This window comes from Myotis daubentonii, chromosome 11 (assembly GCF_963259705.1).
Source record: "Myotis daubentonii chromosome 11, mMyoDau2.1, whole genome shotgun sequence".
Taxonomy (NCBI): Eukaryota; Metazoa; Chordata; class Mammalia; order Chiroptera; family Vespertilionidae; genus Myotis; species Myotis daubentonii.
This window is the reverse complement of record NC_081850.1, coordinates 81,894,923-81,918,934: the sequence shown is the minus strand read 5'-3', so window position 1 is coordinate 81,918,934 and position 24,012 is coordinate 81,894,923. Positions and strand designations below refer to the sequence as shown.

Below are 24,012 nucleotides of genomic sequence, written 5' to 3'. Positions count from 1 at the left end.
AGGCGCGCGCGCGGCGATGACGTAGCAGGCGGCGCCAGGCGGCGGCGGTTGGGCGGCGGGGCGGCCGGGCGGCGACATGACCCAGCAGGGCGCGGCGCTGCAGAACTACAACAACGAGCTGGTCAAGTGTGAGCGGCGCGTCGCCCGGGCGGCGGGGGGCGCGGGCTGGCGGCCCCAGCGCACGGCCGCGTTTGTGGTCCTGTCGGTGCGGGGGTGGCCGGCGCGGGGCCGTTGGGACCTGGCCCCGCACAGCCGTCGGCGGAGGGAGCCCAAACTTAAGGCTCGAGCCCGTCCTGCCTGCAGGCCCCGGCCCGGCGGTCTCGTGCGGTGCCTTGAACCCCGAGTCCCTGGCAGGCGGGTCGTCGGCGTGGCTCGTGGCAGGCGCCCTCCCCCGTGTCCTACGAAGCAGCGGGTCCGGGGTGGGTGGGGTGCGCCCCCCTGCCGCGCCCACAGCCTGCCCCTCGCGCCGCAGGCATCGAGGAGCTGTGCCAGAAGCGCGAGGAGCTGTGCCGGCAGATCCAGCAGGAAGAGGAGGAGAAGCAGCGGCTGCAGAACGAGGTGCGGCAGCTGACCGAGAAGCTGGCCCGAGTCAACGAGAACCTGGCGCGCAAGATCGCCTCTCGGAATGAGTTCGACCGGACCATCGCGGAGACGGAGGCCGCCTATCTCAAGGTGGGCTCGGGGCCGGGGCCCCCCAAGCAGAAGTGACAGGAGTGGCCGGGCCAGGCCCGCGGGGGGTGAGGGTGTGGCTGTCCGTGGAGCCTCGTGCTCTGTCCCGGAGCAGCGAGTGGCAGCAGGGGCCCGAGCGAACGCGCTTTCCTGGGTGTGAGGGAGGGGCTTTGGGCTAGAGACTCTGGGGTGGGCGGTGGCAGGGCTGCCTCTGGGCCGGGCCCTGGGGGTACTTGGCTGTGGGAGCTCTCAGCAGGACCCCGTGTGTCTGTCCCCAGATCCTGGAGAGCTCGCAGACTCTGCTTAGCGTCCTGAAGAGGGAGGCGGGCAACCTGACCAAGGCCACAGCCTCGGAGCAGAAGGGCAGTGCAGGCAAGGAGAGCTGACCAGGCTGCAGGTGGGCAGGGCGTCTCCACTGCTTCCCCGACGGCCCGTCCCCAGCAAGTCTGTCTGCAAAACGCCTTGTTCATGGCAGCAGCTGCCTTCAGGTGGCAGCCCCCAGCCTCCACTGCCCCTGGGTACAGCCTCCCCCGTAGGGTCCAGTCCATGCACTCACCCAGGCAGTGGGGGTGCGGGCTCTGGGTCAGCCCTGCTCGGGCCTGAATCCTCATACCCCCTGGACTGCAGGACAGCCCTGCAGCTAGTCTCGGCTTCTCGGGAGTCCCCTCACGCTCCCCAGCCAGCAGGTGCCCAGGCTAGGCAAACGGGCAGGGCCCTCCTTCACCTCAGAGCTTGCCCTAGTGGCCTATGACTGTCAATAAAGGTTGTTTTTATAAAGAACCACGCCCCCTGCTGCCTGTGTTCCGTCAGGAGAGTGGGGCTCCTCTGTGGGGAGGGCCTCTGCCCTGGGAGACAGAGCTGAGGGTGCCCCTGAGCATCTCCTGTGATCCTCCCCTGACTCCAGCCCACGCAGCCTGTCCTTCCCCGAGGGCTCTGCCTGCTGGTGCTGCTCCTGGCACCCTGGTGTCTGCATAAGGCCTGACCTAGGGAGATGTCCTGGGTTCCAGTCGCCCAGCAAGGACTGTGCCTCAGCTGATTCCAGATCCTGCTCAGCCTGACGGCCTCACTGCTCCCCACCGTCCCTGGCCACCCACCAGGCATGCCCTCTCTGGCTTTGCAGGTGCCTGTGGCCCAGCCCTCGTCCTCTCTGGGTCCATCTGCCAGCCCGTCGGGTCCCGCGGCTGCTTGCGGGGGGAGTGGGGAGGTTGCCAAGTACATAGGTTGAGAGTCCAGAGACACCAGGCCTATCCCCCCCAGGAAAACACTCTTCCCTCCCAAGCCCGGGCTCCCCAGGGGGACAACCTCCCACTCAAGGTGTGGACTAAGTGGCCCTGGCTCCCGGATACAGCTGGGCAGGCAGCCGAGCCCAGCCTGGGGCTGCACCCAGCAGGCAGCTCTGCATCTCCCTCACCTCCCAGGACCCGCTGGGTTCCCCTGCCAGCTGCTAGCACCCACCCCACGGGAGCTCCAAGGCGCCCTCCCTTTGGTCCCTCCCCAGGTTCTTGGCCCTTCAGGGAAACCGCTGCATACCCAACATCCACAACACCCAGCCCACGGCATGCCGGCCCGGCCCCTGGGTCAAGTCCAGCCCGAGAGCAGGCCCACTGCCAGTGCTGGGAGGGCAACGGGCTGTGGGGAGTGAGAAGCAGCCCTACGAGGTGTGGGGGTCCCCCCCAGGCACAGAGGTCCAGGCTGGGCCCCATCACCCTATGTGGGCTCCTCTCCGCTGCCAGCACCCCAGTGGAGCCGAGCCCCGTTCTCAGGTGAAGGACCATGCGAGGAGGCGGCAGGTCCAGTGCTGTTTATTGAGTCCATCAGAGGTAAGAACAGACTTCCGTTCATCACAAAGGAGGCTGAGCTCAGACGTGGGGGCGCGGGGGCTGAGGGGCCTGTAGTCCTTCAGGGGACAGGCAGCTGAGTCAGTCCTTTGCCCTGGACACACCCAACAGTCACTGGGCATGGCTGCCAGCAGGACCCTGCCCCCAAATCATGGCTGCAGGGCGAGACCCCCAGGGAAGGAGTGGCCTCTGGCGGCCCAGGCCCAGGCATGGTTCTGAGGCCCCAGGAAAGGGGTGGGCTTCGGGGGAGCAGAGCTGGCAGGGCAGAAGGGCGTTTGCAGAATGAGGGTGGAGCCTGGCCATCCTGGTGGGACTGGCGTCAGAAATACAGGGCTGGCTCGCTGCGGAAGTCCGAAAGGTCGCTGTGGCTGGCGGGGGTGAGCTGAGGGGTAAGAAGGCGGTCAGTGGGGCCACCCAGGCCTTAGAAACCTGCCTCCACCCGATGCTGGGCCCCCTCCCTGCCCCACTCACCATGGCCTCCTTCAGTGAGGGCTCCACCTCCCCCGGGGCCTGGGCCAAAGGCTGCTCCTGCCACTTGCTGAAGGCCATGGAGTGCTTTGGAGTGTAGCTGGACAGGCCTGCAGGCCAAGGGCACACGTGGACACATGAACGTGTGGACGTGGCCCAGGCACCGACTGGGCTGTCCACCTGGCCCGGCAGGCACTCACCTGAGCTGCCGTCTGGCAGGCGAGGGCTGTCGGGCGCCACACTGTGCACAAAGGTGGCTCGGGGCAGGAAGAGCGCCAGGGGCTTCTCCACTGCCCCGTTCAGGCCGGAGCTGCCCTCCTCCTCCTCCTCCTCCTCCTCCTCCTCCTCCTCCTCGCCCTCGGCCTCCGCCTGGGCCTCCTGCACCAGGGAGCTCTCGGATGGGTACTCAAACGTGGTGTGCAGGCTCTTGTCGTTGAAGGAGATCTTCATCTGGGGGCAGAAGGCACATCAGCCAGGGCCTGCGCCGCCACCAGATGCCTGGCCACCAGGGTCCTCCCGCTGGACCCAGTGGCACCGTGACCCCCAGGAGCAGGGGGGGCTGTCAGACCTGAGCTGGGCAGGACATGCCATCAGCCCTTCAGAGGCTGAGAGATGGAGGCCCCTCATCAGAGAAGACCCTCCACCTGAAGTCTGCAGGCCCCCAGGCCCAGGGTCACCTCACCCCAAGTGACCCCCCAGGGACCAGGCCCAGCCAGCACCCTGGGGGTCTCCAGAAGCCTCAGGCAGCTCACAGGGTCAGAGGGAGCCTTCTCAGGGCGCAGAGCGCTGGCCACACCTCCTCCCACTCGCTGGCCCCGCACAGGAGCAGAGTCCAGGGCAGGCTGCCGGGGCCCCACCTCCTCAGCTCCTAGAAAAGCCGCTGTTGGCTGGGGCCTCCCTCCAGAGCCAAGGTCATCAGGTCCAGCTTGTGGGCACCTGGACATGCTACCCACCCGACTCAGCATGGACCACACTGCTGGGCAAGGCCAGGCGCACCCGAGGCCGGGTCCCCAGGGCCAGAAAGCCAGGGGCTGCCACACGCCAGCACCAGGAAAGCAGCCCCAGGTGCCGTCGCCCATTTTACGGACTGAGTCAGTGCCAGTCAAGCGCCAGTGCAGGGTCAGTGCCCTGTCCTCCCTGCCCCCTTCACAGACTCCAGAATTCACACCAGAGCTGAAAGCCCCCAGGCCTGCTGGGCACGGTGGGCCGCCCGGTCGGTAATGAATACTCGGCCACCCGCCCGCAGCAGATGGAAGCAGCCCTGCTGGAGCTCGAAATATTAAACTCCCGGGCACAGGACACCAGCAGCCAGCTCAGGTTCCCCTCTGCCCCTGGAAGGAGCCGGAGCTGGAGCCGGCCCCCAGCACAGAGCCGTGGGGCCCAGGGACACAGGCAGGACCACCAGCGTTCAGGACCAGGGCACACACACTGCCCGCTCCCCCCTCCTCCCTCGGAGCCCTGCTCGGCTGGCACCCCACCCGCCCACCCAGCTCTGGGCTCCCCAACTCAGCCTGGCTCACAGACACCTGCTGGGCAAGTCCAGGCCTGGCCCCCTGCCCCTCGCCCAGCCACCCACAGACATGGGGCAAGGGCAGAGCCAGGAGTGAGATTGCTGCTCCTGTCCCTGGGAGCCAAGGGCAAGGCCTGGCTCGGGTGATCAGCAGAGCCCACAGATGTCCACCTACCGCCAGGCGGCTTGGGGATGGCGCCCAGCCCTCCGAGAGATCCCCTAGGAGGAGCCCCAGGCAGGGACCAGGGCTCCCAGGCACCCTGGGAACATGGCATTGTCTCTGAAGGCCCTGAGTCCTCCAGCCCATCCCCCTGCTGAGGACACAGGAAGGACCAGTGCCAGGCCAGGCCGGATTAGCCTGCCCTCGTTAGTCCACATGACTGGCTCCTAGCGGGAGGCTGGGGGCTGGGCGCATGCAGGCCTGAGCCTGGCACAGGCTGGCCGGGTGGGGGCGGGGCAGTGCTCACAGGCCCCTCCGGTCTCCAGGATCCTCACCAGCCCCCCCTCTGTGGGTGCCTGTCTTCAGGTCACAGGATGCCCCGTGACTCATGCTGCTGGGGGCCACCCCCAGACGCCAGGAGGCAGGAGGGAAGTGAGGGGCTGGCACTTGCACACACCCAGTCACCTGTCTCTGGGGACTTTGCCCGCAGCCAGCCGGCAGGTGGGTCCCGGCTCACCCCCCTCCCACTCTCACTGGGCCTCTGTGCCCCTGGCCCCGCCCACCCACGCACAGCCACCCTGGACTCTGCGCTGACTGGGCTCAACCAGCCCCAGCTGGGATGAGGGCCCCACCCTCACTCTCCACACACCTGTTGGGTCCCATCCCCCACCCAGCCCAGGTAACTCCCACAGCTGGAGGGTTGCCCCTGAGTCCAGTGCAGCCCTAGCCCAGGGCCGATCCCCTGCGGGCAGGGGGGGTGAGGGGGGGAAGCTGAGCAGAGCAGGGTCCAGACCTGCCCCCGGGTCTGGGTTCTAGGGCGATCTTAGGGGGACACCTGCAGGAAGCTGGGTGGGGTGGGCAGGGTGGATGAGAGGCAAAGCCAGGCACCTGGTATCCCACCCCACATGGCAGGAGGGTGTGGGCTGCACCCTGGCAGGGAGGTGGCAGCAGTGGTACCTCGGGTCTGAGGGCCAAGGCCACGCCAGTGGGTGGGGGTGTTGGGGTGGCGGTCACCAGCCTGAGGTGAGGGCAGAGGACCAGCAGGTGAGGAGATGAAGAGAGAAAGAGGAGGGAATGGAGCCAGCAGACAGGCAGGAGCCTGGCCTGGCGGCACCTCACAGAGTGGAGGCCAGGGGATCCCATGGGAGGTGGGCAGAGCACTCAGGGCCAGCCCCACCCGTGGCCTGGGGCCGGCGGGGTGAGGGATCAAGGCCGCAGCCCAGCCCGGCAGCAGCCACCCCTGGTCCCTCAGGGAGAGCGATAGAGCATCTGTGATTCTGCAAAGAGATAACTAAGTGGGGACATGTGCCCGCCAGGCAGGCCTCCCGGTGCACCCAGGGCAGAGCTGGAGCCCTCTGAAGCCACACAAGGGCACAGGACCCTCCAGGGAGGTGCCAGCCAGGGGCAAGCTCCCCAAACCCTGCTGCTCCAAGAGTCCCCTCGAGACCCACCAAACCGGCCCTGGAAGAGGCACCACCACCTCCCTCCACTGCCCAGGTCAGCAGCCACTGGGGGTCAGAGTGCACGGTCAGCCCCAAGGTCCTCCGGGCCTGCAGCCCACGTGTCCCCGCAGGGGATGAGGGAGCAGGGCAGTGAGCAAACCACAGGCTGGCTGGAGTGGTCAAGGTGAGGACAAGGCCAGGGGCCCAGGGCCTGGAGGGGCCCCCAGGGACCACAGACAGAAGAGATAGGGGCAGCTCAAGGCTGATGGGGTGCTCTGAGAGCTGGGCAGCCCCACCCCCCACCCCACCCCACCCTCCATCAGCCTGGCCCTTCCTGGGCAGGGCAGCTGGGGCATCCCAGGCAGGAAGTCGCTGCCAGCAGGTTGCGCTGCTCCGGCAGGGCACCAGCCAGGCCACCCGGTCACGCCTGGCATCATCCATCTGGACCAGGACCCCTCAGGATGGCACAAAGCCCAGATGTGCTTCCTCTGGTCACTTCTTCCTGCCCTGCTGGCCCTAGGCCCCGGCCTTCCCTTCTTCACCCACGAGTGACCCCCATGCTCTGTGTCCAGCTGGGGGTGGGCTGAACAGGCTCCAGGCGGCAGCCTTCCAGCCCCAGGCAGGAGCCAGGCTCCACACAGCTCTGGGGACGGACCACCCATGAGCCCATGACCTCACTGTCATCTACAGAGCAGGGAGTGCTTTCACTTCCAGTTCTAGTGGAGGTCAAGGGTCAGAAAGCAAAGGAGGGAGGGGCAGCGAGGGCCTGCCAGTATGGGTGGGGCTGGTGGCCATGGCTACCGGGTGGATCCTCCGCTACTGGAAGGAGAACAGCAGGGAGGGGATGGGGAAGGGGGGGGGGGGGGAATCATGCCCTGTGGCCCCAGGCGTGGGTGCCTTGACCCAGCCCTGGGAGCTGGCAGGAGCACAGGTGCCCTCACGGGGAAGGAGGGGAGGATGGCCCCAGGAGGAGAGGCGAGGCAGTGCCAAGGCCACGCCAGGCAGCGGACAGAGGAGGGGGCCTGTCCAGGGAAACTGGCTGGAGCAGAGGGGCCTCAGGGCCCTAGAGCCCAGCAGCTGAGGGAGAGGCCATCACTGCCCGCTGCCTGCCAGAGGGTCACGGGAGCTGGCCTGGAATTTGCCTCCGGGCCGACGCAGGTGATCGAGTGACCAGAAGAATCTGAGGAACGTAGTCCTGTGCCCAGAGGGTTCCAGGCCACCAGGCAGGGCAAGGCTTAGGGAATGAGGCTCCCGCCCTGGACTGGGTCTCTGCCCTCAGCCCTTGCCCCCAACAAGGTGGGGTGTCCTCACCTCTCCCAGCATCACCCCCCCGCTTCAGACTAAGCCTGCACACCAGGAGCTCCGGAAACACTCTCCCAAGACCAGGTCCCACCGGGCGCGGGCTGGGTGCCTTCTGGGGGGCTGAGAGCCCCTCAGCTGACCGGGGAGGCAGGGCTCCAGCCCCTCGCAAATCAGTCCCCCGCCCCTTCCCCCTGCCGTCCTGGCACTTGCTGCCTGAATCGGCGGGGAGTCCAGGTCATGCCGGGGCCACCCCGCTGTGACCTGGTGGCCAGGTGGAGCCACAGGCTCACACTGCTCTCCAAGCTGGACCTCAGGAGACAGCCCTGCCCGCCAATTCCAGGCAAAGCCTCAGAACCAACACAGGCGCGGGCTGGACCGACCCTGCACACCAGCCTTTCCGGGCCGAGTAGCAAGCTGTGCCCACAGCCCCTGGTTTACTGGGGCTCTACTGGGGCCCAGGTCAGGGATCCCCCAGCCCCAGCTCTCCTCTGGTCTCCATTGAAGCTGTCGCCCTCCCAGGCCAGGTGTCCTGGCTGGTGACCCCGACCTCCCCCCGCCCACCCCCCCGACACACACACACACACACACACACACACACACACACACACACACACGCACCTTCTTTCTCGAGGAGCCAGCCTTGGTGAGGCAGGACTTCTGCAGGGCCAGGTAGCCGCCAATCACCTCGATCTCGTGCACGGTGGGGTAACGCTTCTTCAGGCCGGTCCCCAGCACAGCAGGGGGCTCCGACAGGCGGTCCACCTCCACTTCCTCAGCCTCCAGTGGCCCGGGCTCCCCGTTGGCCAGCAGGACCCCTGGCTTCCTCTTGGGCACCACCGTGAAGGTGTTGCCACCTTGGTGCAGGAGCTCCGATGGGTGGTACCGGGGAGGCCCCCTGGCCCCCGAGCAGGGCAGTTTGGCTTCTTGGGGGTCCTCATCCTCCGAGTCCACCTCATCGATGAAGGTGACGGGCAGCCCTGGCCTTCCGGGCTCCCCGCCATTCTTGGCCAAGCCGGACGCCCCGAAGCCCTGGGAAGGCTCAGCTTCGGCGGCGGCCGCCGGGAGGGATGGGGGCGGCGAGGATGGCCTCTGCCACCTGACAGCCTGGTCCACTAGGGCAGTGGCTGGCCTGGGGCAGGCCCCCTCCGGGACCCCCAAGGGGCTCCTCTCTCCCACGGGTGCACCGTCAGCTCCAGACACCAGCTGGGCTCCGCGCTGCGGGCGCTGGGAGGCCCGGACGGCCTCTCCCTCTGGCAGCCGCACAGGCCGCCTCCCTTGGGGCGGAGGGGCCCCGGTGGCCTTGCGCTTGGGGACGAACACGAAGGAGTTGCGGGAGTTCACACGGAGACTGGCCAGGGCCCGGGCCTGCAGGTCCCCCGCGGGAATCGTGTCCATGTCGGGCTTGGAGGCCGGCCGTATCTCGAAGGAGTCATTGGCGCTGGTGGCCGAGGAGACCCAGCGGCGCTGGCTGGGAGTGGCACTGGCAGGGCTGGGCCTGGGCAAGGCCGGGGGCGAGGCTGGAGTGGCACTGGGGGTCCCGGGGCTGGGGGGCGGGCGGGCCGGAGGCTCCCCCGACTCCACCTTTGGCTTGTACTCGCCCGGCCCAAGGCCGGAGCCCGCGATGCCATTGGCAGCGCCGGCCGGGGACTCCGGGGCCGCGGGCCCGTTGGGGAGCGGGCAAGCGCCCGCCGCGCGGTGCAGGCCCCGGGGGTGGACGGTGAACGAGTTGCTGCTGGTCTTCTGCAAGAAGTCGCTGCGCCGGGCGCCGGGCCCGGTGCCGCGCCGCTCGGGCTCCAAGCAGGAGGCGCGCTCGCCCACGCGCGGGGCGGCCGGGCGGAGGGCAGGCGGCTGGGGCGGCGGCGGCGGCGGGGGGCGACTGCGCTCCGGGCTCCCGCGACGGCGCGGCGCGGCCGGCGGGTCGAACTTCTGGAGCAGACGGCTGACGCGGCCCGGCGACGGCGGCGCCTCGTACACAAGCACCTCGGCGGCGCGGATGCGGGCAGCCAGGCCGGTGGCGGGGTCGGGAGCGGCGGGCGGAAAGCCGGGCACCGACTCGATGATGAGGATGTTGTCGGCGCGGATGGTCCGCACGCCCGGCACCCGGCGGTACAGCTCCAGGAGCTGCTGCACCGGCCGCGCCCCCGCCGCTCCCGCGCCCGCGCCGCCGCCGCGCCGCGCTCCGCGCCGCCGCTCCGACTCGAGCCGCATGAACGGGTTCTCGCACAGCGGGCCCAGGCTATCGGCCAGCACGAGCCGCTCGCCCGCCGGCTCCGCGGGTCCCGCCGCGTCCGCCCCGGCCCCCGGCGCCGAGCCCCCGGTCAGGGCCGCCAGCTTGGCCCGCTTCCGCTCCAGGATCTCCCGCTTCCAGGCGGGCATCCCGGCGCGGGGCCCCGGGCCCGGCCGCCCCAGGCCGGCCATGCTGCGGAGCGGCCGCCAAAGCCAGCGCGCGCTGGGAACTGCGGCAGCCGCCCGCCGGTAGGCCTCGCGCAGCGGCCACGCCCCCTCCCGCGACCGTCGCCCATTGGGGAAGGCGCCCTGAGACCCGCCCCACGCCCGGCAGCCCCACCTATGGCAGGAAAGGATGGCTAGCCGAGCGGATTGGAGAAGGCTCTCCCGGACCCCGCCTTCCCAGGATCTCATTGGATAGCGTCCGCCGCCGGCGCCGGCTCCCATTGGGGAAGGCCCCTTTGAACACGCCCCTGACGCCTCGCGCTGCTCGTTGGCGGCCCTCACTTCCGCCTCTGCGCCCCGCCCTGGGTGCCCCGGGGGCAGAGCCTGGCGGGGGCGGGGTCCTGGCGGGCCTCGGTAGTTGGACCCCGGGGCCCGGTGTCGCGGTCGACCTTGGCCCGGCCAGGTAACTTCCTCTTGGTGCCAGCGCCCAGCCCAGCCCAGCCCGCCTGTTCCCCCCTGAGAGCGCGTGGAGGGAGGACCTGCCCGGGACCAGGACCCGTAGGCTCGCCCCGCGCCTGTGGGCGATGCCCAGGCTGCACACCAGTCCCGCCTGGTCCATGCCTGCCCGCCTGCGGCCCTCCGTCCCCGCGGGACTTGGCGGAGATGCTAGTGCGGGGCCCCCGCCAGGGCTGAGGAGTCGGTTCCTCAGGACTTGATTGTGCTGCTCAGACCAGTGGGAGGAGCGCTATCCCACCCACACTTCCGTCCAGGAGCGTGGGAGCTGCGAGGAGGCACCAGAGCGGACAGACTTCCTCCCCTACACAAGCTCTCACGCCCGAAGGGCCACAAAAGCCAGGCCGTGTGTGCGCCCTGTTACCTCCCCACGCTACTACTGAACCCCTCATCCCAAGGCTGGGGGGCCCCGCTGACCCTGAGGACACAGCTTCCCCGCCCTCCTGCCATGAGAAAGCGTATTCCCCTATGGCCGTGGTTCTCACCCTTCCCAATGCCTCGGCCCCTTAATGCAGTTCCTCGTGTGTGGTGACCCCCACTTTCATTGTGATACATTGAACATAATTAAAGCATAGTGATTCATCACAAAAACAATCCGTAATTATAGATGTGTTTTCCGATGGTCTCAGGCGACCCCTGTGAAAGGGTCGTTCGGCCCCCAAAGGGGTCGCGACCCACAGGTTGAGAACCGCTGCCCTATGGGCCCACCACGTCCTTTTGGGTCCACTGGACTCAGGGGAGAAGGGGGAACTGGGGAGCAGGTGTCGCCTGCCTTCCACCACCCGCCTGCAGCCAGCAGCAGTCCTCAGGGGAGGAGCTCCAGGCCCCGGGCAGGCTCCACCCTGAGGCGCCCCTCAGCTTCTGGAGGCCGTGGCGGTGAATCACCTTTCCAAAGGAAAGTAAACCTTCTTATTCTCGTTACTTCTACAGCAACAGAACTCCCTAATTCCGAACTAACAGAATAAAACGGGAACAACAAAACAGGCAACCTAGAAACAACAAGAATCGAAAACTCACTCCAGCCCTAGGTGGTTTGGCTCAGTGGAAAGAGCGGTCAGCCTGGGGACTGAAGGGCCCCGGGTTCAATTCTGGCCAAGGGCATGTACTTCGGTCGCCCGCTCCATCCCCTGCCCAGGTGGGGGCGTGTGCGAGGGCAACCAATCGATGTGTCTCTCTCTTGCATTGATGATTCTCTCGTCTCTCTCTCCCTTCCCCCCTCTAAAAATCAATGGAAAAATATCCTCAGGGGAAGATTAACAAACAAACAGAAAAGGAAACTCACTCCAAACGTTCAGCTTGTATTTGGCTTGGGCACAAGTTAGGTCATGCCTGGGTAGGAAACATTTTGCAGCTGTGGTTCAGACCAGACCAGACCTGTCTCCAGCTCCAGCATCTCAGCGGCCCCGCAGCACACACACACACACACACACACACACACACACACACACGTCCTCGGCGAAAGGTCACAGCGCTGCACGACAACAAGGGCCCACCAACCTGTTCTGTAAACGGCCAGACAGTAAACGTCTTAACCCGCTGGTCCTCACCAGGGACAGCCTTTTCTCCCAGGAGACGTGCCAATGCCCGGACCCACTTCTGGTTGTCACAAGCGAGAGATGCCACTGGCATCTAGCGAGGAAAGGCCGGGGACTGCTACATAGTCTACAGTGCTCAGCAGAGCCCCCTGGAACGAAGAACGATCTTACCCACAAGACCGGCAGCGCCGACACGGGGACCCTGTACACGGCAGGCACGTTGGCTTTCTGTCAAACGTTCTTCTGTTTTCACGCCCCTTTAAGGATCAGTACAAAGACGGGCCTCAGGCCGTAACCTGTGGACGCTCTCTACAGTGTCAGCCAGGTCCACAAAGACCACACACCGGCAGGATGCCAAGGCTCTGATGCCACAAACTACTCACTCGGCTCTCAACACCGGCCTACCCCATGTCTTCATGCGGCTCCCAAGGCAGGAAGTGGGAATTCTCTGAGGGAAACCGGCACCCCCCCCCCCCCCCCCAAGCTCCAGCAGGTCCCAGCCCTCCTACAGCCTCAGCTCTGTAACCACCCACAGCACACAGGAGGGGGCGTCTCGGCGCTCATTCGATTTCACTCCCAATGGGTCAGGCCACCACTGCCTTTCAGCAAAACATTCTATTTTATTTTTATCTCAGCAAAGGTCCTCATGTGGCACCTGACTGGTACCAAACCAAAGACCTCAGGCCAACGAATGGGAGCTGAGACCGCCTGCACCTCTTCCCCTCGCAGGTGCGCTGACAGTGCTGGCCACCAGGTGGCGGGAAAAGTGGTGACACTGCAATGTCCTGGGACAGGGCTTTTACAGCGAAGTTCTCTTCTCAGGTGACAGACCTCCAGGCCGGTCCGATCATGCTTGTCTGACACCTTCCTGGGGGCCTTGGCTGGGACGAAGACAGGGCCATCCTTTCCCCGGTGGCAAGGGGAGGATACAAGCTGCTTTACGCTCGGAGCTCAAACGGCGAAGGAGGTCTTGTCTGGGTGAACGGGACGGTGAGCTCCGGGGTCAGTGATGCTGCCGGCCTTGCAGCCTTGGCACACGGGCTACCTTCCCAGGATCCAGGACAACACTGAGCCCCCGAGGACATTTTGCTTACACGCAGTTTCCAGCTGCCGGAGGAGTGCAGGCCTGTCACGCTGGGGTCCTCCGCAAGGTCTCCGTTCAGATGCTGCTATTCAACGCATGAAATCACAGGACATCGATTTGAAGGACCAGGGCTGCTCTTTTCCTCCCTGCTGAGCAGTTTCAGACCTGACTGGCACAGAGCCCTCGGCGGGGTACAAGCTGGAGGTGCGGTCCCACCCAGACTTCTCCTCCGGGTGCGGCGGGAGACACCGGGTCCTCACCCTTCCGGGGTTGGCCCTCAGCTTTGGGCCCAGCCTTCGGGCTGCGGAGAGCTCCCTTCCCCGCCCCTCTGCGAGGCTAGTTGACCCGGCAGGCGCGGATCATGAGCAGCTGCAGGAGAATGAAGACGGGAGACGTGATCAGGCCGAACCAGAGCTCCCGCGTCTGCTCCACCAGCTTCTGGCACAGCAACATCTCGAACACGAACTTGAGGCTGAGAACCGTGAGGATCCAGAAGAGGCGGAGCACGGCCAGCCGCTTCTCCCCGTCCTGGAAGAGACGCACCGACACGATGGTGGTGAAGTAGCTGCTGAGCCCGTCGGCGGCGAAGAAAGGCACGAACACGTCCCACCAGGAGAGGCCGGGCGCCAGGCCGTCCACGCGCAGCGCCAGCAGCACGGAGAAGGCCAGCAGGGCCAGCAGGTGCACGAAGAGCTCCAAGGTGGCGAAGCCCAGCCACTGCACCAGCTCCCGGAGCGAGAAGAGCATCGCGCCGGCGGCGCGCGGGCCCGGGCCCGGCCGAGCGTCTCACCCGCCGGGCCGCGCCTCCTCTCCCCGCGGGCCTCGCCGGCGCCCGCCGCTGCGAACCGGAGGCCACGAGCGCCCCGCCTGCCCCGTTCCTCGGCCCCGGCGCGCCGCCGACCCCCCGACCCCAGCCCGGGACCCGGCACCGGCCGCCAGCGGACGCCCGGCCCGCTCGGACGCCATGCCCCGCCGGACGCGGCCCCAGCGCGTCACTTCCGGGCGACGCCGGAAGCCGGAAATCGGGGTCGCTCCCGGCCGCCGGGGCGCTCGGGGCAATCTGCGGGTCGTGTTCCCCCCCCCCCCCCCCGCCGCCCCCCGATGCCGAGCCCACGGCTCCTGGTGCTGTTCGGCAGCCAGACCGGCACGGCCGAGGATGTGGCGGAGCGGCTGGGCCGCGAGGCCCGGCGTCGGCGTGTGGACTGCCGGGTGCAAGCCCTGGATTCCTACCCGGTGGTGAGGGCTCCCTGGGCCTCGGCGGGGAGACCGGGCAGCCGGGGCGCCGCGTTCGGCGTGAGGCCCCTCCTGTGGGGGCGGGGGCGGGGGGCCCGGGGGAAGGGGGCCGGCGGCCGCGGGTCTCCCCGAGTCCCTGTGCCCCGCCTGCAGGGCACGGTCCAGGGCTAGGAGCTGAGCTGTGAGGCCAGAGGCCACCTTTCCACCCGCGGAGCCACCAAAGCAGAAGCGGCAGGCTTAGCCGGCAGTGCCCCGCCGGGAAGCCAGGGCGCCGGGGGGAGAGCCAGCGAAGCGGGGCAGTAGGAAGGGCCGCCCTGCCTGCCCCACCCCGGCCGGGAGGGCTGCCTGGTCACCGCGGCCGGAGGTCTTACACGTGTGTCTCCTTGTTGAGGTGAATCTGATTCACGAGCCCCTGGTGATATTTGTTTGTGCAACTACAGGCCAAGGAGACCCCCCCGACAACATGAAGGTAAGGCTGCCCCAGGCGCCCGTGCTCGGGCGCAGACCCCTGCCCTGGCCCTCACCCCCTTGTCAGTGCCTGGGGGGGGTCTGAGAGCAGTGCTGCCCGGCAGCTGTGGATGTGAGAGGGGCCGGGGTTCTGGGTTCCTCCCAGATACGCTCTTCCCAGGGCACCATCGTTCCCCTCCTGCTGTCCCGGGCCCTGTGTGATCTCGCCTGGGTCTCACGTGTATCTCGAAACTGTTTGACTTTCCGGGAACACCCTCCGATCTTTAGCCCTCATTTGGGCACACGTTGTAGTTCCAGCATGACCCAGGGCTAGGAGCTGAGCTCTGAAGCCAGTGGCCACTTTCCACCCGCACGGAGACAACGGCAAAGCAGAAGCAATGGGTTTCCCAGGCGGTGACGGGCCAGGAAGTACAAGCCGCTGGGGAGAGTGGGTGTAGGCGAAGTCCTGGGGAGGGGGGCTACCCAGGCCCCAGGAGAGAGCGGGCAGCCCGTGCAAAGGAGAGAGACACCCCGCCTCTGGGAAGAGCGAACCGGGGTTCAGGGGTTCAGGATGACAGAGCCGAGGCACGTGTTGGGGAGGAGGGAGCAGAGTCACGGTGAGCAGGGGGACTGAGTGAAGGGCTGCGGGCCTCACAGGTGACAGTCATAACGAAACCACCACCTGTCGGGGGGTGGGGGGCTGTAGGAGAGCAAGGACAGTGCGGGGGTGGGGGTACCCGGCGCAGGTAAGAGACTAAAAGTGGACGCATCCCAGAGACGTTAAGGTAGACTCGACAGGACACAGAGTGAAACAGGTTTCAAAGATGAGAAAGAAGGTGGTGGGATCCAGACAGGGATTCAGGCTCAGTCGCCCACGGGGAGATAGACCAGCCAGGGCCCCGTGCCTGGGACCGTGCAGGTGGAGACGTGAGGTGGCTCTGGAGCCCCGGCCAGGGTCCTGGGTGGAGGTGGGTGTTGGAGGGAGGTGCCTTCCGAGGAAGGTGTCTGCTCAGAGCTGCGCGGAAATGGAGCGAGATAAGGCCTGGAGGCATCCGTGGGGCTTATCAGCGAAGGGACTGGTGACCTTGGGGGGAGCCCTTTCAAAGGCTCTCGGGGAGGGAGGCTGGATAAGAGGGTGACAGGCAACTAACGAGGGAGGGAGAGGGTGGAGAGAGTCCTTTAGGAACCCAGAAAGGCTTCTGACTGTGCCTGGGGCTGAGGGGTGAAAAGGAAGGTTTTTATAAGATGGGAGGGACACGGCCAGGGGACATGCTGGTGGGGAACAGTGGCCGAAGAGGAAGGAACAAGATGGGGTGGGGATGATGTTGGAGACTCAGGGCGTCTCCAGGACCCCAGCACAGGGTCTCCTCAGACAGGAGAGAAGGCAGGTTGGCGGGGATCAAAGGCAGGAGGGGAGGTGGGGTGGGAGACGCAGGGCCCGGGCCGGAGGGGTGGGTGCCCTCCCATCAGCCCCCTGGGCCGTCAGGGCAGAGGCGCAGGCTCAGCGTGGGAAGCCAAGAGCGCGAAGGTGACGATGAGCACGCCGGGACGAGGGTGGGTGACGCAGGCCCCGGCTCCGGCTTTGCTCTCAGCTTCTTAAGTACAAACAGGCCACAGAGCAGCGCCCACGGCAGGGGCGACCCCGTGAGGGGCGGGCCAAGGGGAGCAAAGAGCCGCGGGCGGGCTCCCCGCAGAGGGACACTCGGCCCCACGGCCCGCACGGGAGACGCAGGCTCGGAAAGAGCGCCGGGGAAATTGGTAAAGATGGAGTTGAGACGTTCTTCCAAAAGTAACAAAACGTAAGAGGAAGGAGAGGTTAAAGCTCCGAGTTCACTCCCGGAGCCGCGGGGTGAGAACGTAGGGAGGAGGTTGTCAGGGAAAGGAACAGACCGTCCCAGAGCCGAGGACAGGTCTCGGCCCGAGCCCTCGGGTGCCAGGAAGGGCCCACGGGGCACCCAAAGGCCTCCCGACCGACGCACGTCCTCGTGGGGGCAGCAGGGCTGAGAGGGTCGCCGACTCCCCAGCAGTGACCTCCCCCCGCCCCCCACCCTCAGAACAAAGCTCAGGCTCCGGGATCCGGGGAACGCCGTGGCAGCCCAGGTTCTCCCGCAGCCGGTTGGACGGGGAGGGCCGGTGTGCGTGCTCCGGCCTCGGCCAAAGGGGTTCGCCTCCCCTGGTCGCGCAGGAAGTGCGCTGGGAGGTTCTCCGCGGGTTTAACCCAGCGCCTGGGAGGCTGGGCAGGCAGGGTGCCCGCGGGGCCAGGCAGCCAAGTGCTGGGGTTGGGGAGAGGGGCGGTCCAGGGCCAGCGGGCAAAGCTGTGCCTCCACAGGCCCAGGGCCGGCCCACCCCGTGGCCTCGGTGGGGGAGGCCCGTGCGGCAGGGCCGGGTCAGTGCTGGAGGCTGTGCCTCGGACGCAGCTCTGCAGACCCTGGTCCTCGCCCTCGCAGCTCCCGCCCTCCCGTGGCTCAGCCACCAGGAGGGCCCAGAGGAAGGGAGGCGCTGCGGAGGGGGGCGAGGTGAGGACGGCTCAGCCCCCAGGGGGACCGGAACGTGGGCCTCTCGTGTGAAGAGACGAGAAGCCTCCAGGGACCCAGGGAGGAGCCGGGTGGCGACAGTGCCCGCCCAGCGAGGCCTGGTGGCCCTCCCTCCGCGCCAGCCTGCCCCCCCCCCCCAGAAGCCCGGCGGGAGGGGAGCCCACGCCCCACAGCGGCCCTGGGGCGGCCTCCTCGCAGTTCCCTGCCTCTTGCACATGCCTGGCCTTTTGAGGGAATGGCAGGCGGTCCGTGTCAGCGCCGGGGCGGGTGAGCGGGCCCTGGGGAGGCCGGACCAGCCCCCCCCCGCCCCTGACCCCGGTCTCTGGCGGCAGAGTTTCTGGAGGTTCCTGTTCCGGAAGAGCCTGCCGTCGACCTCCCTCTGCCAGGTGGACTTCGCCGTCGTGGGCCTCGGGGACTCCTCCTACGCCAAGTGAGCGGGGCGCCAGGCTGCTGGCCGGGGGGCTGTCCTGGGAGAGGGATAGGCACCCCAGCCTCCCGGGCTCCTGCCAGGCTGGGCCACAGCCCTGGGCCCTCGCCCCACCGGGGCTCCCCAGTGTGGGCGCCTTTGTGGATGGGCGGGGTGCGACACGGGGCCCAGGTCGGGCACCCAGGGGACTTCCAGGGCTGCCGGCACCCAGCACCAGGCGTTCACAGGGGACAGGACAGCCAGCTCTTGCCCCGCTTTTATAGAAACACGTTTCGTGAGACCCTCGGCTGGTTGCAAACAGTGCAGAGGTCGGCACGGGGGATGGGCAGTGGGTGCAAAGGGCCGCAGGCCCAGGAGCCCCCGTGGCCACCACTCCGGCCGGCAGTGTAACCCTCTCCCGTTTTTCTCAGCGTCTTCAGGACAGAGCGTGTCCCAGCAGGGGGCAGTGTCGCTCTGGGTTATTTCCCAAGTGAACACCAAGGGTTCACGTTCAGGCTGCAAGTGGCAGCAGGTCACGGGTCAGAACCCTGACCGTCCAGCAGGGTTAGGGCTGAGGGGGTCCCACGCCTCAAAGCCAGGCCGTGGGAGGAGGCGCTCGCTCGGGCTGGAGAAAAGGGGGACATGGTGACTGTGCCCCTCGTGCTTCCGGCGTCCCCGGGAGGGCTCCTTCAGGGAGCTGCACCGAGGCCAGACGACCCTGGGAGATGGGGAGACGCGGGGCTGCCCCCGCTGCCCGCATGGCTGGCTGGGCCGCCCCCTCACCTCCCGCCCGGTGCCCGCAGCGACCTCCCTCTCTGCACAGGTTCAACTTTGTGGCCAAGAAGCTGCACCGGCGGCTGCTGCAGCTGGGGGGCGCCGCCCTGCTGCCTGTCTGCCTGGGCGATGACCAGCACGAGCTGGGGTGAGTGTGCCAGGGAGCGAGCGCCCCCCCCCCCCCCCGGGCGGGAGGGCAGCCCTGAGCAGTGCCCTCAGACAGCGTCGTGCCCTCTGTCCAGGCCCGATGGTGCCATCGACCCCTGGCTGCACTCGCTGTGGGAGAAGGTGCTGGGGCTGTACCCCGTGCCCCCTGACCTCGGCGTGATCCCCCCTGGAGTCCCGTGAGTGTGGGCTTTGGTTTGGGGCCCGCGGGTGCACCCGCGCGGCCTGGCCACCGCCTCGCCGGGGCCTCCCAGGCCTGCGGGTCTGACGGGCACCCCCCCCCCCCCCCCCCCAGCTTGCCTTCCAAGTTCACCCTGCGGTTCCTTCAGGAGGCCCCGGGGCCGTGCCCGTCAGAGCCGCACGCGGCCCAGGCAGACCCCCCGAGCCCCCCTTCAGAGCAGCGGCCCTTCCTGGCGCGCATGGTCACCAACCAGCGGGTCACCGGCCCCTCCCACTTCCAGGACGTGCGTCTCATTGAGTTCGACATCGCGGACTCGGGCCTCAGGTGCGGAGTCCGTCCTGTGCACCTGGGGGGGGGGGCGGGGGGGGGCACGGCCGTGGTGAGGGCCCTGGCCCTCTCCCAGAGCCTCAGCAGGCCCCCGGCAGCCCGGCTGCGGCGACCTCAGCCCCAGGCCCAGCCCTCTGGACGCTGGCCTTCCTCTCCTGTGGCCGCCTCCACCCCAAGCCCCCCGCCCCCGCCCACACCCTCCCTGGCTTCCCACCAGCTTTGTGGCCGGCGACGTGGTGCTGATCCAGCCCGAGAACACGGCCAGGCACGTCCAGCTTTTCTGCCAGGTGCTGGGCCTGGACCCTGACCAGCACTTCACACTGCAGCCGCGGGAACCAGGTGAGTGCGGGCCGGCCGCCCCCCTCACTCCCACCCTCGCCCAGGTCCTGGCCCCCACCACCACCTCTCCCTGCTTCAGATGTCGCCTGCCCCGAGCGGCTGCCCCAGCCCTGCTCCGTGCGGCACCTCGTGTCCCAGCACCTGGACATCGCCCGCGTGCCGCGGCGCTCCTTCTTCGAGCTCCTGGCCTGCCTGTCCCCCGACGCGCTCGAGCGGGAGAAGCTGCTGGAGTTCAGCTCTGCCGCCGGCCAGGAGGCCCTGCACGAGTACTGCCACCGGCCCCGGAGGACCACCCTGGAGGTGCGGGCAGCAGGGGGGGCCGTGGGCCGCCTGGGCCGGAGCCACCGTGGCCTGCTGGCCGCCGCCCTGCTGAGGCCGTGTCTGTGCAGGTGCTGTGTGACTTCCCGCACACGGCGGCGGCCATCCCCCCGGACTACCTATTGGACCTCATCCCCCCGATCCGGCCGCGTGCCTTCTCCATTGCCTCCTCTCTGCTGGTGAGCGTCCGCTGGGGCTGGGCATCGGGCTGGGGGCGTGCCAGGTAGCCATGCGGGCAGGCACCCACATCCCATTCCCCAGGCTCACCCTCCGAGGCTGGGTGCTCAGGATGGGCAGGTGCCACCATCCCGCCCCCACCAACCTGCCCGCCATCCCGCCTCCCCCAGGCTCAGCCCGAGAGGCTGCAGGTGCTCGTGGCCGTGGTGCAGTATCGGACCCGCCTCCAGGAGCCCCGGCGGGGCCTCTGCTCCTCGTGGCTGGCGTCCCTGGACCCTGGGCAAGGTGACCCCTGCTCCTCAGCAGGTAGGGGTGGGCTCAGCTAGGGCCCTGGCCCTCCAAGCCTCTTCACGCCACCTCCCTCCCGCCGTAGGCCCTGTCCGGGTGCCCCTGTGGGTGAGGCCTGGGGGCCTGAGCTTCCCCCAAGTCCCAGACACGCCTGTGATCATGGTGGGGCCCGGCACCGGCGTGGCCCCCTTCCGAGCAGCCGTTCAGGAGCGAGTGGCCCAGGGCCAGACCGGTGAGTGGACAGGGTGCAGGGCCCGGCGGGGCCGGGCTGAGCCGCGGCAAGTCCAGGCTCAAGGCCCTGCCCCTCCCCAGGGAACCTCCTGTTCTTCGGCTGCCGCTGGCGGGACCAGGACTTCTACTGGGAGGCCGAGTGGACGGAGCTGGAGAAGAGGGGCTGCCTGACCCTGGTCACAGCCTTCTCCCGGGAGCAGGTGGGTGTGCGCGGAGGGTGGGGGCGGGGCGGGGCTAGAGCGCACTCACCCACCCATCCTGCGTCCTGCAGGAGCGGAAGGTGTACGTGCAGCACCGGCTCCGGGAGCAAGGGCCGCTGGTGTGGGAGCTGCTGGACCGCCAAGGCGCCTGCTTCTACCTGGCGGGGTGAGCCTGGGCGCGGGGTGAGCCTGGGTGTGGGGCCGGGCACAGCCCTCGGGGCACCAGGCGGCACTGAGCCCGCCCGGCCTGTCTCCCCAGCAATGCCAAGGACATGCCCGCAGACGTGTCGGAAGCCCTGGAGTCTGTCTTCCGGGAGGAGGGGGGGCTCTCGGGCCCTGAGGCCACCGCCTACCTGGCCCAGCTGCAGCGGACCCTGCGCTTTCAGACCGAGACGTGGGCCTGAGGAGCTGCCGGCCGGCCGGTCCCTCGCGCTGGCCCTGCCTGACCCCAGGTGGGCGACGGCCAGCTCCCCTGTGCGGCCGCACGCGTCGGGGCCTACACTCCGCGTCCGTGTCCCTGGCTCCAGCTGGCCTTTCCCACTGGCCCCCAGTTAGGTCCTGCTCAGGGGGTGACCCAGGAAGGCATCCTAGCCTGATGGGCGCCAGGGAGCTCCCCCAGATGCCAGATTCCAAACGGCACAGGAATCTGGGGGTGCAGGGTCCCCGGGAGGGCTGAGTTCCCCCTCCTCTGCCCTGGGTCGCACCCCAGCCCTCAGGTTCCCGGGCCTGTGGGACGAGTCACCATCCTTGCCTGGTTCCACGAAGACTCAGCAATAAACGTCAGGCCCAGGTGCTGCTTCTGGCCTGTTGGTTCTCATGCTGTGCCGATGCCTCAGGCGGGGGTGGGCCCACAGCTCCTGGGACAGGAACAGCCGCCCTGGCGGGGACACGGGGCCACGGCTCAGCACTGTGGCTGCAACACTTTGGTGTCTGACTCTCACCTGGTGGGTGGGGCTGTTTGCCCACCTTGTACAAGCCCTGCCCTGGCTCTGACGGGGCAGGGGGCAGTCTGGAGAGGACCCCGAAAGGAAGGGTGTGGGGAGTGCTTGGCTAGGCGGGTAAGGACCATTCCTTCAGTCCAGGGAGCAGCAGCCTGAGGCCCAGGAGGAAGAGGGTGTGGCCTGAGCCAGGAGGGGGCGGGCAGGCAGGTGCTGTCACCACCTGGGATGGGCCTTCCGGGACAAGGAAATTCCTGTTGGGGCACTTGGGCAGGCCGGCCTCCCGACACTGCGGGCCTGGAGCCCATCGTCTAAGTCGGGTGCTGACACGGGTCAGCGGTGGCTGTGCCGGGCTCGGGCGGACCCAGTGGGACAGCCTGTGTGGGCCCAGGAGCGGCTGAAGCTGGCCCGGTGCTGAGGCCCCAGGGAGTCCACTTCCCGTCGGGGCGAGGAGCCCAAGGAGGCAGTGGCTGCTGCAAGGTCAGTGCCAGACGCTACCCGGCCCGAGGGCCACAGTGACCTTCACGGCCCCACCCCCCACTGCCGCCCTGGGGTCCCACTCCCCCCATCCTGACTCCTGCCCCGGGGACCCTACTCATGGCCCCGCTGACCTCAGCTCGGGGCTCCCCCATCCGCCTTCAGCCTCCCCGGGTCCTGAGCACCTGGACCCACTGTGCCAAGTGCTGGCAGAGGAAAGGGTGGACGGCCAGGCCCTGGGGACCCCTGGGGGTGCCCGGTCTCCGGACAGCGAGCCCCTGCTGGGGACCACAGCGGCAGCCCACCCCTGGGCTGGGCCCACAGGGGAGGAGGAAGAGGAGGAGGAGTGCCCCATCTGCACAGAGCCCTACGGGCCCGGTGGGCACCGCCTGGCCCTGCTGAACTGTGGCCACAGCCTGTGCTCGGGCTGCCTGCACCAGCTGCTGGGCTCGGCCCCCAGCGCCGACCTAGGCCGCGTGCGCTGCCCGCTGTGTCGCCAGAAGACGCCCATGCTGGAGTGGGAGATCTGCCGGCTGCAGGAGGAGCTGCTGCAGGCCGACGGGCCCCCACGGCCCCCGAGCCCGGCGCCCCCCGCACCACCCCACCGGGGCCCGGGGGCCTGGGCCTCCCTGGAGCACCACTACCAGCTGCGCTTCCTGGCGGGGCCTGTGGGCGTCCAGGGCTGCCTGCCCTTCCTCCCTTGCCCGCCCTGCCTGGGTGCCCGGCTCTGGGCCCTGCGGGAACGGGGGCCCTGCACCCGCCGCCTGGTGCTGCTGGGGCTGCTGGGCCTCGAGCTGCTGGGGCTGCTGCTGGTCTTCACGCCACTCATGCTGCTGGGGCTGCTCTTCGTGCTGCTGGAACGCGCCGGCCACTGAGCCTCTGCCTGCACCGCCTGGAGGCGCAGCCGGCCCCGTCCTGTGGGCCTGGGGCCTGGGGCCTGGGCTGGGGGGCACCTTGCCCTGAGCTGATGACCAAGCAAAGGATCCAAGGCCGACCAGGCCTCGCCTTCCGTCAAGACCCAAGACTGGGCCCAGGGTCACCCAGGAGCCTCTGCAGCCCCTGACTCCAGACCACCTGCTGCCCAGACAGCAGCCCATGGGGCCCCAGGACCGGGCTGGAGAGGATCGTGGCCAGGGCCCCAAGCTCCCCTCGGGGACAGGCACCACGCTGACGGCCTCCCCCACCGCACCCAGCATGTCTGCGAGAGGCTGAGGACACACGTGAACAGCGCCTGGCAGTGCGTCCGTTCCTTGGAGAGGGTGGGGCCCTGGCAGGGGCTGCCCGTGTCCCAGATAAGAGCCCATGTGTGTTCCCTGAAGGTCAGGGCAGCCGAGAGGAGAGGCCCCTGCTCTGCACACTCAGCCCACAAAGGGCCTCCTTGCCAGCCAGCTCGGGACCCAAGGGGGCGCCACACGTGGCCAGGGCGGGCACATGCCCCCAATGACAAGGGACAGAGGCCCAGCCAGGACCTGGTGCCGGAGCGCGGTGCGGGCCCCCCGCCGGCGGCAGCCCGTGCTGTCGAGCCGGGACCTTCACCTGAAGGACGGACCCAGCCAGTCCCGGCACCGCCTCACGGGCTTGGTGACGTGCTGTGCGGGTGCCTGCCCGGGAAACGCTTCTCAATAAACAGCCGCAGCCGCTGGAACCGCTGCCGCCAGTGCCGCCCTCCGTGCCCTTGTCCTGTCCAGCGGCCCTGCTACGCCCAAGCGTCCTCCAAACCCAGGTCGTGCCAGGGCCAGACCGGAGCTCCTAGGTCAGTGATGGCGAACCTATGACACGCATGTCAGAGGTGACACGCGAACTCATTTTTTTGGTTGATTTTTCTTTGTTAAATGCCATTTAAATATATAAAATAAATGTCAAAAACATAAGTCTTTGTTTTACTACGGTTGCAAATATCAAAAAATTTCTATGTGACACGGCACCAGAGTTAAGTAAGGGTTTTCAAAATGCTGACACGCTGAGCTCAGAAGGTTCGCCATCACTGTCCTAGGTCCTTGTTCCCTTCCATCGTCTTGGCCAGAAATGCCCACCCCGGTCAGCCTGGCTCAGAGCCCTTCCCACA

The 24,012-nt window shown here is 68.0% G+C and overlaps 5 protein-coding genes across 6 annotated transcripts; 3 read left to right on the top strand and 2 right to left on the bottom strand.

The window, feature by feature from the left end:
- The first annotated feature begins 6 nt into the window (after positions 1-6).
- Positions 7-1,449, top strand: SSNA1 (SS nuclear autoantigen 1). The gene is made up of 3 exons (XM_059658623.1): positions 7-128; positions 473-672; positions 948-1,449. Exons 1-3 carry the CDS (start codon positions 77-79, stop codon positions 1,053-1,055), a joined length of 360 nt encoding a protein of 119 aa, XP_059514606.1. The 5' UTR covers positions 7-76; the 3' UTR covers positions 1,056-1,449.
- A 1,231-nt stretch (positions 1,450-2,680) lies between these two features.
- Positions 2,681-9,895, bottom strand: TPRN (taperin). Its single transcript, XM_059658601.1, has 4 exons — positions 8,008-9,895; positions 3,176-3,425; positions 2,979-3,085; positions 2,681-2,889 (listed from the first exon to the last, which is right to left on the bottom strand). The coding sequence occupies exons 1-4, from the start codon at positions 9,805-9,807 to the stop codon at positions 2,827-2,829; spliced, it is 2,220 nt and encodes a 739-aa protein (XP_059514584.1). The 5' UTR covers positions 9,808-9,895; the 3' UTR covers positions 2,681-2,826.
- A 2,533-nt stretch (positions 9,896-12,428) lies between these two features.
- TMEM203 (transmembrane protein 203) lies at positions 12,429-13,871 on the bottom strand. The gene has a single exon (XM_059658622.1). The coding sequence runs from the start codon at positions 13,657-13,659 to the stop codon at positions 13,249-13,251; it is 411 nt and encodes a 136-aa protein (XP_059514605.1). The 5' UTR covers positions 13,660-13,871; the 3' UTR covers positions 12,429-13,248.
- A 60-nt stretch (positions 13,872-13,931) lies between these two features.
- On the top strand, positions 13,932-21,334 carry NDOR1 (NADPH dependent diflavin oxidoreductase 1). 2 transcript variants are annotated; one of them, XM_059658606.1, is made up of 14 exons: positions 13,932-14,148; positions 14,586-14,614; positions 17,459-17,556; positions 18,356-18,454; positions 18,549-18,650; positions 18,767-18,976; positions 19,197-19,318; positions 19,398-19,618; positions 19,708-19,815; positions 19,984-20,098; positions 20,187-20,333; positions 20,414-20,532; positions 20,604-20,698; positions 20,792-21,334. In XM_059658606.1, the coding sequence occupies exons 2-14, from the start codon at positions 14,609-14,611 to the stop codon at positions 20,934-20,936; spliced, it is 1,587 nt and encodes a 528-aa protein (XP_059514589.1). In that variant the 5' UTR covers positions 13,932-14,148; positions 14,586-14,608; the 3' UTR covers positions 20,937-21,334. The 2 variants fall into 2 exon arrangements, with proteins under 2 accessions (XP_059514589.1, XP_059514588.1); XM_059658605.1 differs by having other exon boundaries at positions 14,014-14,148; positions 14,537-14,614.
- Positions 21,128-23,820, top strand: LOC132211750 (uncharacterized). The gene is made up of 2 exons (XM_059656247.1): positions 21,128-21,168; positions 21,874-23,820. The coding sequence occupies exons 1-2, from the start codon at positions 21,128-21,130 to the stop codon at positions 22,820-22,822; spliced, it is 990 nt and encodes a 329-aa protein (XP_059512230.1). The 3' UTR covers positions 22,823-23,820.
- Positions 23,821-24,012: the final 192 nt, after the last annotated feature.

What these genes read in the sequence shown, in the direction of transcription:
- SSNA1 (XM_059658623.1), top strand. Translation starts at nt 77, where the DNA reads ATGACCCAGCAGGGCGCGGCGCTGCAGAACTACAACAACGAGCTGGTC. An exon ending in CAACAACGAGCTGGTCAAGT is followed by an intron (nt 129 to 472) that starts GTGAGCGGCGCG and finishes CTCGCGCCGCAG; the next exon opens with GCATCGAGGAGCTGTGCCAG. An exon ending in CGGAGGCCGCCTATCTCAAG is followed by an intron (nt 673 to 947) that starts GTGGGCTCGGGG and finishes GTCTGTCCCCAG; the next exon opens with ATCCTGGAGAGCTCGCAGAC.
- TMEM203 (XM_059658622.1), bottom strand. Translation starts at nt 13,659, where the DNA reads ATGCTCTTCTCGCTCCGGGAGCTGGTGCAGTGGCTGGGCTTCGCCACC.
- LOC132211750 (XM_059656247.1), top strand. Translation starts at nt 21,128, where the DNA reads ATGGGCGCCAGGGAGCTCCCCCAGATGCCAGATTCCAAACG. An exon ending in CAGATGCCAGATTCCAAACG is followed by an intron (nt 21,169 to 21,873) that starts GCACAGGAATCT and finishes GAGCGGCTGAAG; the next exon opens with CTGGCCCGGTGCTGAGGCCC.
- TPRN (XM_059658601.1), bottom strand. Translation starts at nt 9,807, where the DNA reads ATGGCCGGCCTGGGGCGGCCGGGCCCGGGGCCCCGCGCCGGGATGCCC. An exon ending in CCTGCCAGACGGCAGCTCAG is followed by an intron (nt 3,086 to 3,175) that starts GTGAGTGCCTGC and finishes CTTGGCCTGCAG; the next exon opens with GCCTGTCCAGCTACACTCCA. An exon ending in CCTCACTGAAGGAGGCCATG is followed by an intron (nt 2,890 to 2,978) that starts GTGAGTGGGGCA and finishes CTTACCCCTCAG; the next exon opens with CTCACCCCCGCCAGCCACAG.
- NDOR1 (XM_059658605.1), top strand. Translation starts at nt 14,014, where the DNA reads ATGCCGAGCCCACGGCTCCTGGTGCTGTTCGGCAGCCAGACCGGCACG. An exon ending in CCCTGGATTCCTACCCGGTG is followed by an intron (nt 14,149 to 14,536) that starts GTGAGGGCTCCC and finishes CTCCTTGTTGAG; the next exon opens with GTGAATCTGATTCACGAGCC. An exon ending in GTCCCTGGACCCTGGGCAAG is followed by an intron (nt 20,099 to 20,186) that starts GTGACCCCTGCT and finishes CTCCCGCCGTAG; the next exon opens with GCCCTGTCCGGGTGCCCCTG.